Source organism: Volvox carteri (assembly GCF_000143455.1).
Source record: "Volvox carteri f. nagariensis unplaced genomic scaffold VOLCAscaffold_8, whole genome shotgun sequence".
Classification (NCBI taxonomy): domain Eukaryota; kingdom Viridiplantae; phylum Chlorophyta; class Chlorophyceae; order Chlamydomonadales; family Volvocaceae; genus Volvox; species Volvox carteri.
Window position 1 is genome coordinate 377,376 of NW_003307551.1, and position 14,599 is coordinate 391,974.

Here is a 14,599-nt window from a genome sequence, read left to right on the forward strand (position 1 = left end):
TTTGGCCGCGCTGGGGAGAGCTAGGCTGGCAACGTTACCCATAAAAGCGCGGAGGCGTTTGCCGCACATCCTCACCCCTTTCAGGCCGAGTTACGCGACCGAGGTAGTGTTCATTTTGAGGTAAGGCAGGGCCGACTAGGCGCGAGAGTACGACAGGGAAGATAGCGAAAGCGAGGATCCAAGGAAGCCCGGAGACATGACAAGGCTGAGACTTGCAGACGAGCCGCAAGGCGGTGTGGCTGGGAGGTGGTGTGGCCTGATTAAACATTGGGATCGGGTGTAAGGCTGGACGCAAAGGCCCACTTCACGCTAGTCCGGTACGGAGCGACGAGCATTTACATTCAAGCACTTACAGAGACTTAAATGCTCGCAACAACGGTGGTACGACAGCAAGTGAACTCCAACATACCGAGCATCCGCGCAAATCAGTCTCTCTCTCTCAATACCATTTAACGTCTCTTCGCTAAGGTAGCGAGTAGAGACAACCAAGAGCCAGCCAAACTACACCCCTCCCGTCCCCCCCCTGGTGTAGTTTGGGGTGGGGCGAGCGACAAGACCACACAACCAACCACCCTAGAGGTAACGCCCTGAGACCCCGGCGACTAAAGTAAATCGTCCTAGCAATCGCAAGACCGCTAAGGCGAGAAGCAGGCACTCAGTTGCGGGGCCGCACATTGCGGTCGTGACGATGAGGATCAAGGTATCGCTCCAGCACAGCCGGAGTCCGAAGCTGACTGAACTCCATCAGGGCGGGAACTCCCGCACCGGCCGACGCAGCGGCCTGCAGGGCACCCCGGCGGAAACTGTGCACAGTTTCCCCGTCGTACAACTGAGCAGCCCACAGGTGTAGCCGTAACCGCGCGGCAAGAGTGGCGCTCTGCAGCGCTTCCGCCTTGAAAGCCCGCTGGTCCGCCGTCAGCGGGCGAAACAGCGTGTCTTGGACAGTGCTCCCAGGAGGGGCACCAGGCTGGGCGCAAGACCACATGTAAAAAGCCAGAGTACGCGGGATGCAGAAAGGGGGGTCCTCACTGTTGGGCCGCAGCAGCACCGCGGGGCCACGCACCAGCCGATAGGTCTTAGTCCCCCGCTGACGGAAGCAGAGGGTAGGACATCCACCAGGGCCCCAAGACCATGGCGGAGGTAGCGGGAACCCAGAGTACGGTCGGTCAGGCTGCGAAGGTTCGACGAAGTCACCCACCCCCAGCTTCCCGATATCGTGACCCCTCTGGGCAGTCTGCCACAGGAGAAGCACGCACAACAGGTCCCGCAGGAAGACCAGTCGGGGCAAAGCTTCGTCAGTCACCACCACTTGCGACCACAAGTAGCCCACGAGAGCACGGTACTTGTCATAAGACAAAGGTACTGCCGAAACCTCGGTGTAACCCCCGGCGACCTGGGACCGCTGATACGACGCGCGGAAATCCTCAACCCAGATGCAATCGCAAGGGTTGCCTTGGCCGGTGGAGACGTCGAATCGACCACCCCGGCCCACACGGCTGAAGAAACCACTCAGGCAGGACAGGTGGGACTTAACGGCGGCAGGCCCTACGGGGCCGCCACTTCGGCCCTGATGCCGGGGCAGCCACCAAACCGTCATATAGACGAGCACGTCGTCTGGCGTACAATTCCACCAGTCCCGACCACGACCATGGCTGGAAAGCCAACTCAGGAACTCGGTGACGGCACCATCCTGGCGGGACACCGTAGAAGAGGCTAGGGCACCAAGGAGCATCTGGTTGGCCGCGGCCAGACCCCGCTGGTAAGACGCTTCTTGATCCGCGGCTGAAATGAGGGGCGAAGGGCGGAGCCGAGCGATAACCTGGTCTAGGCGACCGCGAGCCACACCCAAGGGGGCAGGTGCCTGCAGTCCAAGAGAATAGCTTAGGAGAGCGCTAGAGCAGGGTCAGCAGCCAAAGGACTTCTCTACCAACCTGGGCAGGAACGCCCAGCGGGAAAGGCCGGCTAACGGGGGGCCCAGCGGATCCGGCGGCGGCGCCGGTGACAACCCCAGGGCCAAGAAAGAACTCCTACGGCAAGCGAGACACGATAATCAGCCAACATTGCACACAGAACAGGGGGCAGCAAACGGATAACCCACAGAAGGCGCCAAAGGTGGAGACTCGAGAGAGGGAGCCGACAATCCAACCAAGGAAAGCGGACCCCCCGGAAGGCCGAGGCCGCCAGTGCGAAGAGGGACCTGCGGGGAGACGGGCCCGTCTATCGCAAGCGCAAAGGACAACACAATAGCTCGGCGACACCTCACCACACCACGTAAGCCCCATCCAGGAACAAAGGAAGGCTGCGCGGAGCTAGTCGCGTCAGTGCCAAGAAAGGCTAAGCCATCGACCTGGGCACGACAGCGGTACGGAAACGCATCAGAATGATCGCACATTCAGGAAAACCGGGAATCAGTGGTTTACATCTAATTAATCTAAACCTAAGGAGAAGGAGATCAGTCGCGATGCAAGTAGGCAGATGAACAGGGCGTAAATCGCCCACGCACATTGGAGACCGCAGTAAGACGCAAGAGTAGCCAATAAATTTCCCTGTCATAAATGCAAGCATCTTACCGCCGCTCTGGACCTAAGGCTTAAAACTTGCGGACCAGCCGAAGACCCTCCCACCCACCCATTAAGCGCATTGGGAGGTGGTGTGGCCTGATTAAACATTGGGATCGGGTGTAAGGCTGGACGCAAAGGCCCACTTCACGCTAGTCCGGTACGGAGCGACGAGCATTTACATTCAAGCACTCCTACACTGCGTGTTCCGAAGTGTACAACGAGGCCAAGAGGGTGAAAGTAAACGAAAAGACCAGTTTTCACGTATTAAGTACTATCATAAGGGTGCATTTCCAGTGCGGATTAAGGCCAGGGATTAGGGCACGGAAGTCCTTGGTAGGAGCTTACCACATAGTTTTTGTTCCATAAGGGAACCAAAGGTTGAAAAGGCGAGGTAAGTTTGCCAACAACTTAGCCGTTTGAGCAAGTATCGATGGAGGACAGAGGGTTAATCCCTGGCCTTAATCCGCACTGGAAATGCACCCTAACTTTCGACGGTAAACATAAGCTCCAGCAGTTGAAAGAAGTTGTGGTAGATATATGTGCCGTCACAGCACTAAGGTTAAACTCCAGCATTAGCACGCTTGGCCCTTCTAAATGATCGGCTGCTGCACCAGCCCGCCCTGCACCTGCCTGCCTGCCCTACACCAGCCTGCCCTGCATCTTCCTCAGTCGACAGATTCTCTCTCTCGGGTTCGGACCATTCTGACATGTCATCCTCATCGACTAGGGGACCCAGCTCATCTTCCAACTCAGGTTCCTCATCGGCTACCGGCTCAACCTCGGGATTGGCCTCCTTCCAACGCATCTTCGGGTCCTGCAATCGGTTGACAGGGATCGGGAATCGTTCTTCGAAATGGAAACGGAAGTTATCTCCTTCGATTATATAATACAAAGGAAAAACGTTATTGGCCTTAGGTTCCCTTAAGTACCGTAGTGCTACTTATAGTTCGTGCTACAATAATTCGGGAGGCACCACGAATATGTAGCACGTACAAATTCTAAGGTATCCCAAGGGATCGCAGCCCCGAAATATCGTACCCTCCGAAGCCGGTCGATCAAACTTCGCAAAAACTAGGATTTCAAGGCGGAAATCAGCTCTGAAATACATAAAATATAGGTGGTTATTAGGTCGTTGCCACTGGTACTGAACTGTACGATCGGTCCAGAATTTGCTAGGGCGTTTCCAAAGTGCGAAAATGGTGAGAGACCATGAGCCTAAGGATTCCCGGTGGAGGGAGATTGACTGGAAGCTGCAGTTTGAAAAGCGCCGAAACTTTGGAAGGGGCCCCGAAATTTGTATCATGCCCGCAAAATCTGGTCCGGCCTTCCCCGAAATTCAAAGAGCACGTACAAATTTCAGAAAGTTTTTTGACCCCTCCCCGAACAAAGCGATCACGAACTATAAGTAGCACTACGGTACAGTATCTAAGGGTGTATTTCCAGTGCGGATTAAGGCCAGGGATTAACCCTCTGTCCTCCATCGATACTTGCTCAAACGGCTAAGTTGTTGGCAAACTTACCTCGCCTTTTCAACCTTTGGTCCCCTTATGGAACAAAACTATGTGGTAAGCTCGTACCAAGGACTTCCGTGCCCTAATCCCTGGCCTTAATCCGCACTGGAAATGCACCCTAAAGGATTATAACTTACTTGATAACCTTACATTTACGCTGATATAGATCGCTCCTTCTCCTAGGACCCAAATTTGCCACATGCTGAATCCCAGCGCATATCCTACCATCAGCCCTTGCACACACAAGGGATCTAATTTCTTCCTTCCAGTATTTTCTTGATCCGCACGTATGTCATGCAACCAAAGACTCACAACTTGGATGAATCCGGGATCTTTCCTGTAAAATGCTCCCACGGCAGCCGCTGCACACGCCCCCTCACTGGAGACACAGTGTGCAAAAGCTTCGCAGTGACCACAGCTTCTCCCCAAAGCTCCTTAGGGGCACCGGAATTAGCCAGCATGGCACTCACGTGCTCAAGCAAAGTCCTATTTTCAGGCGCTCTGCTCTTCCATTTTGCTCTGGTGTGCACAGATAGAGCCGGCTTCTCATGCACCCTACCTTTATGCAAAAGCTAAGTGGCATAGGCTCTTTCTACGTACTCGGTCTCATAATCACTACAGATACAAAAAATGAACCTCTACCCCGGTCTGCCTTTCCCACTGCTGCGAAACTTTATGAACAGTGCCAGGTACCTCACCTTTGACTGCTATGCAGCACAACTCAAAAAACTTGCTAAAGTCATCATATAAGGCGGTGAAGCAGCGAGTCCCACCCACAGATGCATCTGGCATTGGACCAGAGACGTCCATGTGAATGAGGTTGTGTGGATGCCTACCCACGTGTGTTGATGAATGGCGAGGGCTGCAGCTTAGCTTTCCCATGCATGGTGCACTGCTCGCAAATCCTCTCCTTCGCTTCCTCTTCACATCCAGCGTTTCCTGCTTCATGAGCTCCATCCCAGTCATCACTTGAATCGCACACTCCAAACCCCTGTATAACTTTTCAATACCACAAAAACTTATGCAACTTAAATGCCCAAGGCGCCGGTGCCCGGATAATAATTTATCCAGATACTTATTCCTCATGTGCAATGCTGCAGGCTGATATTGCCAGCTCAGATCCGCCATGTAATCCATACCGTCTCACTTGAACACATCAGCAATAGGAATCCCGCCTGGGGAGGTGGTGGAGGCGGCAGTGTCGGTGGCAGCGTTGGTGGTTAGCCCTGCTTAAGTTTAGCGCACTTCATGACCAAATGCCCCTGCAGCTGCTCCCTTGCAGTGGAAGCACTTGTGGTAATCATTGCCTTTCTTGTGCAGCATCTGCGACACAACAGCGTGTGCCCCTTGACAGACGATTTCTTGGCCTCAGCCTAAATCTTCTGTTCTCGATGAGGCGGTGCATCGCTAGCTTGTCCACATTGTCAATGTTGTCCACATTCCCTCCATCATAGTTCAATACATACAGTCCGACCAGGAATGGAGTTGGGCCGCTGTCGACCCGGCAGATTCCGTTGGATGCCGGTGGTGGGTGCGGAACCTGAGCGATCCACTGAGAAGTTGACTAGGGTGACTGGATGAGGGTGCCCCGAAATACCGGGGAAGGCAGGGCTTCGCAGGGTAGCTGCCACAGGTGAAGGTATACCCCCCTGTTTCACACATCATATATCCATGGCCTCCCGGCTTTGACGGACCTCCCTGCTTTCGTGCGGCACTTGTAACTTGTAACGTGGTGCAGAACACCCTATATGTCTCTGGCAGGCCCTCCAGGACCTGATCCACATGTTCCCCATATGGCCAATATGATCAATAGCCGTGAACGCCAGTCAGACGGTCTGAAACCTCGTGATGTAGTCGTTGACTTCCTCGTTCAGTTCCATTTCAAATCTGATTAGCCGGTCCGCAAGCAGGGTCTTCACAGCCCAGGTTCGCTGCCCATATTCCACCGCTAAAGCAAGCCACAGATCGCACACCTTTCCGTGCCGTGCATACAAAGGCTTCTCCAGGACGCGGATAAATTCCTTAATCACGCCCAAAGCGATTCTGCCTTGCGCGTTGGTTACTTCGTCACGCGTGCGGAGCCTGCGAGGGATTGATCGCGTTTGCTAACCCCTTTCGCGGGAGGACGCCGATAACGTGCTCCTTCCGCACATGGAATGTGCTTGCTGTAAAATCGGATTGCTCTTCTTGATCCTTCCTCATCATTTGCCAAAAGCTAAATCCGCACACAGCAGAGAGAGCACCACCGGGCAAATAATGGCCGCACAAGTTTGCAATGTTTTTCGCCTGTAGACCACACCCTCGTATGCAAGAACTGACGCACTAAAGCGCTGGCCTAATAACCTGTTGGAGATAATAGTCCTTCAGTGAATACATCACTCCCTCATATCGTTGCACAAGAGGAAAGAACGCTAAATCATCAGAACTATATGAACTCATCCCCGCTGATCCTGATCTGTTATCGTACCAGAATCCAAACAGCCAAACCAAGGTGACAAGCCTGAGAGTCTCTTAGAACGCTTTTCCAACAGCCAACGTCACCTGGTGCCTGCTGCGTGCGACAAGCGACAGGCAACGCACAACAGCAATGGATAGACGGAAAAGATATTTTAATCGTCAGCAGCAGTATGTCATAAATAAGTAATTTCCTGCTAAAAGTACCAAACAGAAACGGCCGGAGCTTTTGCATTATTACGATGATGATGACGTGGCGGCGGGGCCTTAATTATTGCCCCCCAGCAGTGCGCGTATCCCTGCTGGTTCGCTTCCATGTAACATGCAAGGGGTTTACCCCCCGTTTTAAAGCCATAGGACAGGTCCGTGCAGCCCCAATCTCTCAGGACCTGACGGGGCAGCTGCGTAGTAGGCAGCTGCTGGCAGGCGTAACGAGCCGTAAGGACATTACTATTGATGCGATCATCGGCGATGGGACCTGGATGCCTGCCTACAAACATTTTAAATGCGCGGGCGACGGTTTTGCCGCCGATATGTGCCAGGGGAGAGAGACCGGTGGGATGTTGATAATATGATATGATAAACGATACATCTGAATGGCATGTGTCCCTAGCTAACGTCAGGCTTTGCATTTGTTTGAAATGCATGCCGTGTGTGTTGAGCATCGCACTCCTCCTATTTAACAAGCCGCCGCAGCCGCGCACAGCAGCAGGCGGGCCGCGCCGCTGCGCACAACATGTATGGCCGCAACCGAAAAAACTCGCGCGCGCGCGCGGAATTCATATCGCTCAAAGTTTAGGACAACTTCTTATACTATATCCACGCACAATATGATCGATTATTACATCTTGCCAACTGCAATTCCGTGGTTGCGTTACTTTTCGTTAAAAAAAACTGATGTATCGGAGCCTTAACTGTATCCCTTACGCTCGCTACAGTACGTGGATGCTACGCATGGATAGCGCACAACGCTATCAATCCCAGAAATGAAGGCCGTATTTGATCCATCCACAAATACGTGACCTTTGGAGTCACGGGAATCGTTGCCCTTCCCACGCGCTTTGAGTAAAGCCTTCAACCCCCCATCCAAAAAAGCGCTTAGCAAGCTTGCGCAATAGTTGTTGTTGATGGGTGCCACGCTAAAACTGAAGCAGTGAAGGCAACGAAGGAATGGACGTTTTAGTAAAGATTTTGTTGATTAGGCCCGTCTTCTTCGGGCCTTTCTGTGTATCATTATCTGTAACAGAAAATGGCATGAAATGGCATTTACCTATGGAGCAACAACTAACAGCAGGCAAGTGAGGCTGCTAGGCGCATACGACAGTAAAAGCAGCTGATGAAGGCCGCCACGCAGATTGGTGTGTGCCGGCGAACAAGCTTTGCTTAGGGGTCTTTCGTAAGGATTCCGGCGTACACGGCGTTCATTCGAGACCCCCTGGTCGCCACCCGGTAGATGTCACTATTGGGGGCCGGGAAGCACTGCCACAACTACGTACGGACGTACGGACGTACGGAAGGGGCCCGTCAGGGTGCTTCGCTCTTCGCTAATGCGTCTACTGTTGCCCCATCTACTGTTTATATGAAATATATTCATATAAACAAACCATTAAAACAAAGTTTACCGCCGAGGACGACAGTCCGGTGGAACCGTACCAGACACTTGGCTCATTGTCCGCGTCGAAGCAGTAGGAGGTGTAGGATGGCAGTTTTGCCTCATTGGGAAGGTCCGAGCGGGGTTCTTGTTACAGAGATAAACTGCATGTTAGGCATCGGGCACATAGGGCTAGTAATAAATTAGGTAAGTCTCATCATTATTGTGCGTGGGGCCAAATTCATGACTTCATGATCCTGCACATACACGCCTACATATATATACACAGCGGTATATCTACCAGCCACAGTAGGATGCAGAGGCAGAGGCAGTTCCCCAAGTCGTTTACAGACATTTCCAGACATGTGATACATGGATTGTTGTTAGGTTGAGGTAGGTAGAGGTTGCACCGCGGTATGATGTAACCCAGCCCCCTTATGGCGGGTCCGTCGTCAGGGATCATCCAGAGGATTCTGTGCTGTGCTGTGTGTGTGTGTAGACGATGTATCTCTATACACGTCTGCGGGTTCAAGCTGGAGTCAAGGTTTTCTGTGAAACCAAGCTATTGCACGCGAAGCTTGCCGTCTGGGCCTTGTGGTGAAAATGCAGCTCTCGGCGGGTCAAACACGCCTATGTATTAATAGCGGAAGCCGTACTGCTGTCAAGGCAGGCAGCAGGAGACCAGACACTCCATCAGCGCATAGCTGTAACTTACCTATTTTTGTGGGGAAGCTGTGATAAAGCGCAGCGTAACTAGGTAATAAGGTTGCTGGTTTGTGCGCCTCCGAACCTCTCCGAAACTGCACGGCAGCCGACTACTTATCGTACCTTACCGGTGAGTATAAAAATGGAAAAAACTCCAATACTTTGTTGTTGTAACAAATCTACTCGTGAGGCCATGGAAGCCCGTGAGGTCCTAAAATAATCAGGACATCATCAGCTATAATGCAGGCCCAAAATCGGCATCGTCAAATCTCTGGTATGTATATAAATAATTTTAAAAGAAGAATTGTTCAACTCTTATGATATATGGTTGGCAGCTTTTTTGACTCGTGGCTCTCTTCCTTCTTACGTCTGTCGCACTATCTGACTGCTCGCTTAATTATAGACCTCGCCCCGTCTCCCAGTCAGAACCCGGGGTCCCTGTTATTGTATATTTATCGATTTCATGATTACTTGAGTAGGCAGTGCACCCCGCGCAGCCAAAGGTTCGCACGTGGCAATACGCTTCGCGCCTTTACTACTTGCCACGAGATACAGATGGCGTTGACTTGTTTTTAAACTTGCCAGTGACTGCACCGCCGAAATTCACTGTTTTTTGCTTTGCGTTTATCTTGACTGCGTGGTGTGGCTTTTGGGCGATATAAAGCAGTCTAGAGTTACCTGAGGCGCACCTTTCGTTTCAGTTTCATCCTCCCGACGCTGTTCGCTGTGCGTCGCCCCAAAAAGCTTCTTTCTAAAGAACCAAGAAGTAGCTTTCCAGCTGTAACATTTTTCACTCCTTGACATCTCACTTCACGTCCTTGCTCTCCCCAGGCAACCCTGAGGCAGCAGATGGCCGCATGGAGGGCGCCTTCACCAGCCAGCAGGCCTTCACAAGGGAAGCGCCCACAGCCGCTCAGCACCGCGTGCCGCGATTGGGGCCTAACCACCAGCCGCACGCGACCGTCGCCGCTGGCCATGCTTTGGCACGCACCCTCAAGCGAAGGCGCTCTGACCCAGAGGCCAACGACGGCTCCTGCAACCTGCGCGACGCAGCTGCTACGCCCGGCACTGCAACGACAGCGGCTGCAGCCGGGGGCCCGACGTTCAGCAATCTCCGTCCTGAAAACACAGGCCCTGGTAACCTGGTGCGCCTTGTAGCTACATGTCTACCTGTATTGCAAAGCCACGCCGTCGATGTCATCGATCTAGTCTCCTCGTCATCCTCGTCCTCGGCACGCGGGTGCCGTACAGGGCCGTCGGACGATGTCACTGACGATGCCGCATCAGCAAGAGGCGGCAACGGCGGCGTCATCACGGTGCGCACAGCTGCAGCGGCACAGAGTACACCGGTGATCCCAGGGGGGGGAGAGGAGCAACGGATGCCCTTACCCCGGCAGCACTTCGGAGGCCCCCCCTCGTCGTTAGGCGGTGTGCGCGGGCCGCCGAACGGCTCGGCATTACCTCAGCAGCAGCAGCAGCAGCCAGCTACTGCGGCACGGCCGCCTCTGCAAGGCGTCGTGTCGCCTCCGCCATCCCAACTAGCCCTAGGGGCCGCAACCCGGCTACCACACCACCCACCCACCGCCACCGCCCCGGAGTTAACAGCCGGGCAGGTGTGCTGCAAGGCTGCAGTCCAGCCGCCCAACCTCACCCCTCACCGTGGGGCAGCACAGCAGCAGAATCAGAATCAGAAGCAGCGAGGTCAACATCGGCACACCCCCATTCAGCGAAGCAACGCCAGCGCCGGCGGCGGCAGGGACCCTAAGCTGAGGCAGCGGCGCGAGGCGGCGGTGGCGGTGGCGGTATCGACGGCGGCTCCTGTCAGCGGCGGCGGCCCTGGTGCGCCGACAACGGGTGGCTCTGCAACCCTGATGTCAGGCTCTGCGGCCACACACCCCCACCCGCACGCTGACCCTCAGCGGCACTCGTCTTCTAAATCGAGCCCCCCGGTTCCCCCAGTCCCAGTCCCAGTCCCAGGCAGCCATCCACCGCTGGAGCCGCATCCGCAGCGACTTGAGCAGCAACACCAACAGCAGCAGCAGCGGCAGCAACTACAGCTACAATCACGACCAGTGCAGGAGTCTACAGGGCTGCAACAGGTCCAGCAGCAGCACCAACAGCAGCAGCATGTAGTCCAGGAACGGGCTCAGCTGCTGCCGTCCTTTCAGCCGCTGTCGCGGTCCTTCCAGCCGCGGACCTTCCAGCTGGCGCCGCCGGATGTGCTAGCGGCGCTGGGCAGCTTTGCCGGCGAGCTTGTGCGCACTCAGGCATTGCCTGGCCTTCGGGCGCTACGGCCGCCGCCTACGGCCACCACCACTAGCGGCTGCAGCGGAGGTATCGCGACCATGGAACAGCTGCAGGCGTGGCTGGACAAGCATTTAGCGGCGCTGTCGGCAGCGGCAGCGGGTCGCACGGCTAGGGCAGGAGCTGTGGAAGGTGCGGCAGTGCCTAAAGAGTGCGCTGTGCCGCCGCCTGCGGCGCCACGGGCAGCGGCGGCGCAACCGGCGGTAGTCCTGGACTTGCAGGGCGCCACCCTGCGGTCGGGCGGTCAGGGCGGTCAGGGCGGATTGCAGGTCCGTGTCGTGGGCGGCAGGTGTAGCAGCAACGGCGGCAGAGCTTGCGACTGCAGTGGTCGTGAGGGTGGGGGCGCAGTCATCATCATCCGCAATGGCCGGCTCGACGCGTCCTGCAAGGTGTTGGTGGAGGGCGGTGCCCAGGTCATTTTCCAGGATGTGGTAATTTCCAGGCCGTCGTGGGGCGGCACGGCATCCGTCGCAGACGCGGCGACAGGCGCGGGAGGGACCGCGGGGGTAGCCCTAGCGGCAGCTAGCCCTGCGTCTGAGGATGTGGATGGTGACATTGCCGCTGGCAGCCGTAGCAGCAGCAGTGGCGGCAACGGTGGCGGCAGTGATGCATCGCAGCAGGGGTGGGATGCTGTGGTGGTTGTTCGCGGTGTCGGCAGCTATGTACGGCTGAAGAACTGTACTGTGATGGTTAGGGAGCAGAAGAAAGGAACGCCAGCCCAAGCGACGGGTGCGGGTGGGTTAGCAGCCATGGCAGCAGGCAACGGCTCCAACGCAACCGCACCCGCCCTTGCTCAGCACTCAGTGCGCGCCGGTTGCGTCCTAGCCCTGGAGGGCGGCTGTGCGGAGCTGAGCGGCCGCTGCGAGATCTCCGGCGGCCCCTACTTCGGTTTGGCAGCAGTGGGCCCCGGCAGCTGTGTCCGAGCCGAGCTGGTGACGGTGCAGGGCACATCAAGTACGGCAGGCTTTCTGGCGGCGTACGGCGGCGAGTTGCAGGCCGTCAAGTGCTCCGCGCTGAGATGTGGTGGTGGTGTAGGCTCTGGCGGCGGCGGCGATACGCCCGGCAACCTGCTACTCACGGCACAGGGGTTCATCGCCGCTGGCGTCGGATACGCCGCCGTGGACGGCAGCCGTCTCGTCACCAGCCAATGCGTAGCCAGTCAGTGCGCCTACAGCGGCTTCCTGGCGGCGGGGTCCGGTACGGAACTGGTCTCCATCGGGGGATGCCGGGCGGAGGAGAACGGCTGGGGGGGCTTCCTGTCGATACACAGTGCCGTACTGCGTGTCGGACCGGGCTGCTGCGCCCTATCCAACGGCTCGTTTGGCTTTGTTGCCGACAGTGGGGCGGTGCTGACGGCCGGCGAGGGCTGTACGGCAGAGGATCATGGTAATGAGGGCTGGTTGGGCTCTCGGGAGGCGGTGGTGGTGGCGGGTCGGAACAGCCGGGCGGTGCGTAATGGTGGAGGGGGATTTGCGTCCCGGCTTGACTCGCTCTTGTTCGCGGGCGAGTGCTGCGTGGCGGAAGGCAACGGAGCCGACGGCTGGTCAGCGCAGGACAGCTCCCAACTGGTGCTGGCGGGCGGCTGCCGGGCGGTGGGGAACGGCGGCGCGGGCTTCACGGCCGTCGGGTTGGCGAGTGAGCGGCTACCCTGCGCGCGCTTGCAAGCCGGACCGAGGTGTACGGCTGAGCGGAACGCCTGGCAGGGATTCGCTGCCGTACAGTACGGCACTGTGATGGTGGGTGTCGGTGGAGCAGCACTCGGGAACGGCCTGGCGGGTTTCGCCGCGTCATGTGGGGGTCGTCTGGCTGTTGACGGCGGTGGCGGGTGTGCGTCTGAGGGCAACCGGCGTCACGGGTTCTCCTGCGATGGCTCGGACTCTCTGTTGTTGGTGGGTCCGGGTTGCAGGGCCGTTGGGAACCAGGGCTGGGGGGCGCTGGTGAGTGGCAGCGGTGCGGAGATGAGGGTGTGCCAGGAGGGCTGGGCGGGGGAGACGCACCAGGCGGAGGGTGGGAGCCTGGTATGGGTGCGACTGGTTCAAGAACAACCGCAGAAAGGGGGTGCCGGGGGAGCATAGGAGCAGCAGGCAGAGCTGGAGAACATGGACCTGGCTCCGACGCGGACATTATGGCCTTCTTCCCAGGGCGGGACGACGGTTCCTCTGCGGCGTTGTTTGCTACTGGATGTCGTGTGGTGATGGGGGGGAGGTGAGGTGAGCGGGCCGCTGCGAGGCCCCCCGTTTGTCTGTGTGTGTACGTTTGTTACATATCTTGCCGGGCCCGACGCTGCGCAGCCCCAACGAAACCCCCCGTGTGTGTGTATTGGGGAAATTCGTTTATGTGCTGGCCGAGGGGCTCTCCGGGGTGAAGACCGACTAACATCAGAGGGCTCTCGAACCCACCCGGAGTTTTCCCCTGAGACAGGAAAGGTCTCGGAGCCACCATCTGAACACGCAACGGGGGGTGTTTGGAGACCAGAGATGAAGTCCAGGGAGGGCGTATTTCTTTCTAGATGCAGGACACAGTGAAAAAGGGAGGTAATGATGTTGTAGGTTACATAGCGGTGTGAAATCTTAAGAGCAACCAAAGTGGTAATTTGTATTGTATGTGTGTAAGTATATGCCTTGTGTGTATATGTGTATATATATGTATATGTGTGTGTATATATGTGTGTGTGTCCACTAGGCGATTCCGGCGTGACCGCCGCGATGGCGGGGGGTGGGATGGAGCCAGGGGGTCGCTGTTTTCGTCCCCTGTGGCGAATCAACGGATGGGAAGACCTGGCGTTTGAGTTCGTGGCGCCCCCGCAACTATCTTAATGGGGGTCCGGGCGGCAAAATTCTGTGTGTAGTCGAACGTGGTGTTCATTCTGAGTTGGTTGGAGGTTGTTGGGTAGCATAGACTTGATGAGTCATTAAGGTGGGAGGGCGGGCGGGGAGGCGAGGGGGAAGCGAGAGGAGTGCGGCATTAGCATGCGCTTGACTTCACTGGCCGCACGGGCCGCCAGAACCGCTCCTTTTAGTTACGGCTGCTAGTCATGAGTAATAGTAGTCTCTGTAGTGTACCGACCCGTGGGTCATGTCATGCATAAACAATATATCGTGTAGCCGCGCGCTGGGGGCGCTGAAGCTTTGGGTTGCCTTCGGCATTGCGGCGCTATCACAAATTGCCTGAGAATGATTGGTATCGACATCACTGATGCCGCGCTTCTGTGCGCGGAACACGGCCCGAAAAGGGTGTGGGTTGGAAGATGACAGCTTCAGAAATGATGAACTGTCCAGGGGGGGATTCGCCTGTCCGTTACGTTACAATTTCAGGGACGCGAATGCACTGATGTGATCGGATGTACTGGTGGATAGTGAAGTCTGTACTGCCTGGCGAGGTAGAGTCGAATAAATCTCGTATTGTGCCCATGTGCTTGGTCCCCATATAAACCCACATCAGGAGGCACCATGACCCCGCTATACGGGTTGTGC

The 14,599-nt window shown here is 56.3% G+C and overlaps 3 protein-coding genes across 3 annotated transcripts; 1 reads left to right on the top strand and 2 right to left on the bottom strand.

Moving 5' to 3' along the window:
• Positions 1–1,405: 1,405 nt before the first annotated feature.
• VOLCADRAFT_103623 (uncharacterized protein) lies at positions 1,406–2,750 on the bottom strand (the record flags this gene model as incomplete). The annotated part of the gene is made up of 5 exons (XM_002947949.1): positions 2,571–2,750; positions 2,264–2,347; positions 2,099–2,197; positions 1,932–2,027; positions 1,406–1,861 (listed from the first exon to the last, which is right to left on the bottom strand). Coding segments are annotated over exons 1-5 (834 nt in total), but the record flags the coding sequence as incomplete, so codon positions are not given.
• A 1,937-nt stretch (positions 2,751–4,687) lies between these two features.
• On the bottom strand, positions 4,688–4,954 carry VOLCADRAFT_57522 (uncharacterized protein; the record flags this gene model as incomplete). The annotated part of the gene is made up of 1 exon (XM_002947950.1): positions 4,688–4,954. One exon carries the CDS (start codon positions 4,952–4,954, stop codon positions 4,688–4,690), a length of 267 nt encoding a protein of 88 aa, XP_002947996.1.
• Positions 4,955–8,964: 4,010 nt separating this feature from the next.
• On the top strand, positions 8,965–14,297 carry VOLCADRAFT_88160 (uncharacterized protein; the record flags this gene model as incomplete). Its single annotated transcript, XM_002947800.1, has 7 exons — positions 8,965–9,025; positions 9,654–9,959; positions 10,074–10,138; positions 10,421–10,642; positions 11,012–13,133; positions 13,268–13,331; positions 14,231–14,297. The coding sequence occupies 7 exons, from the start codon at positions 8,965–8,967 to the stop codon at positions 14,295–14,297; spliced, it is 2,907 nt and encodes a 968-aa protein (XP_002947846.1).
• Positions 14,298–14,599: the final 302 nt, after the last annotated feature.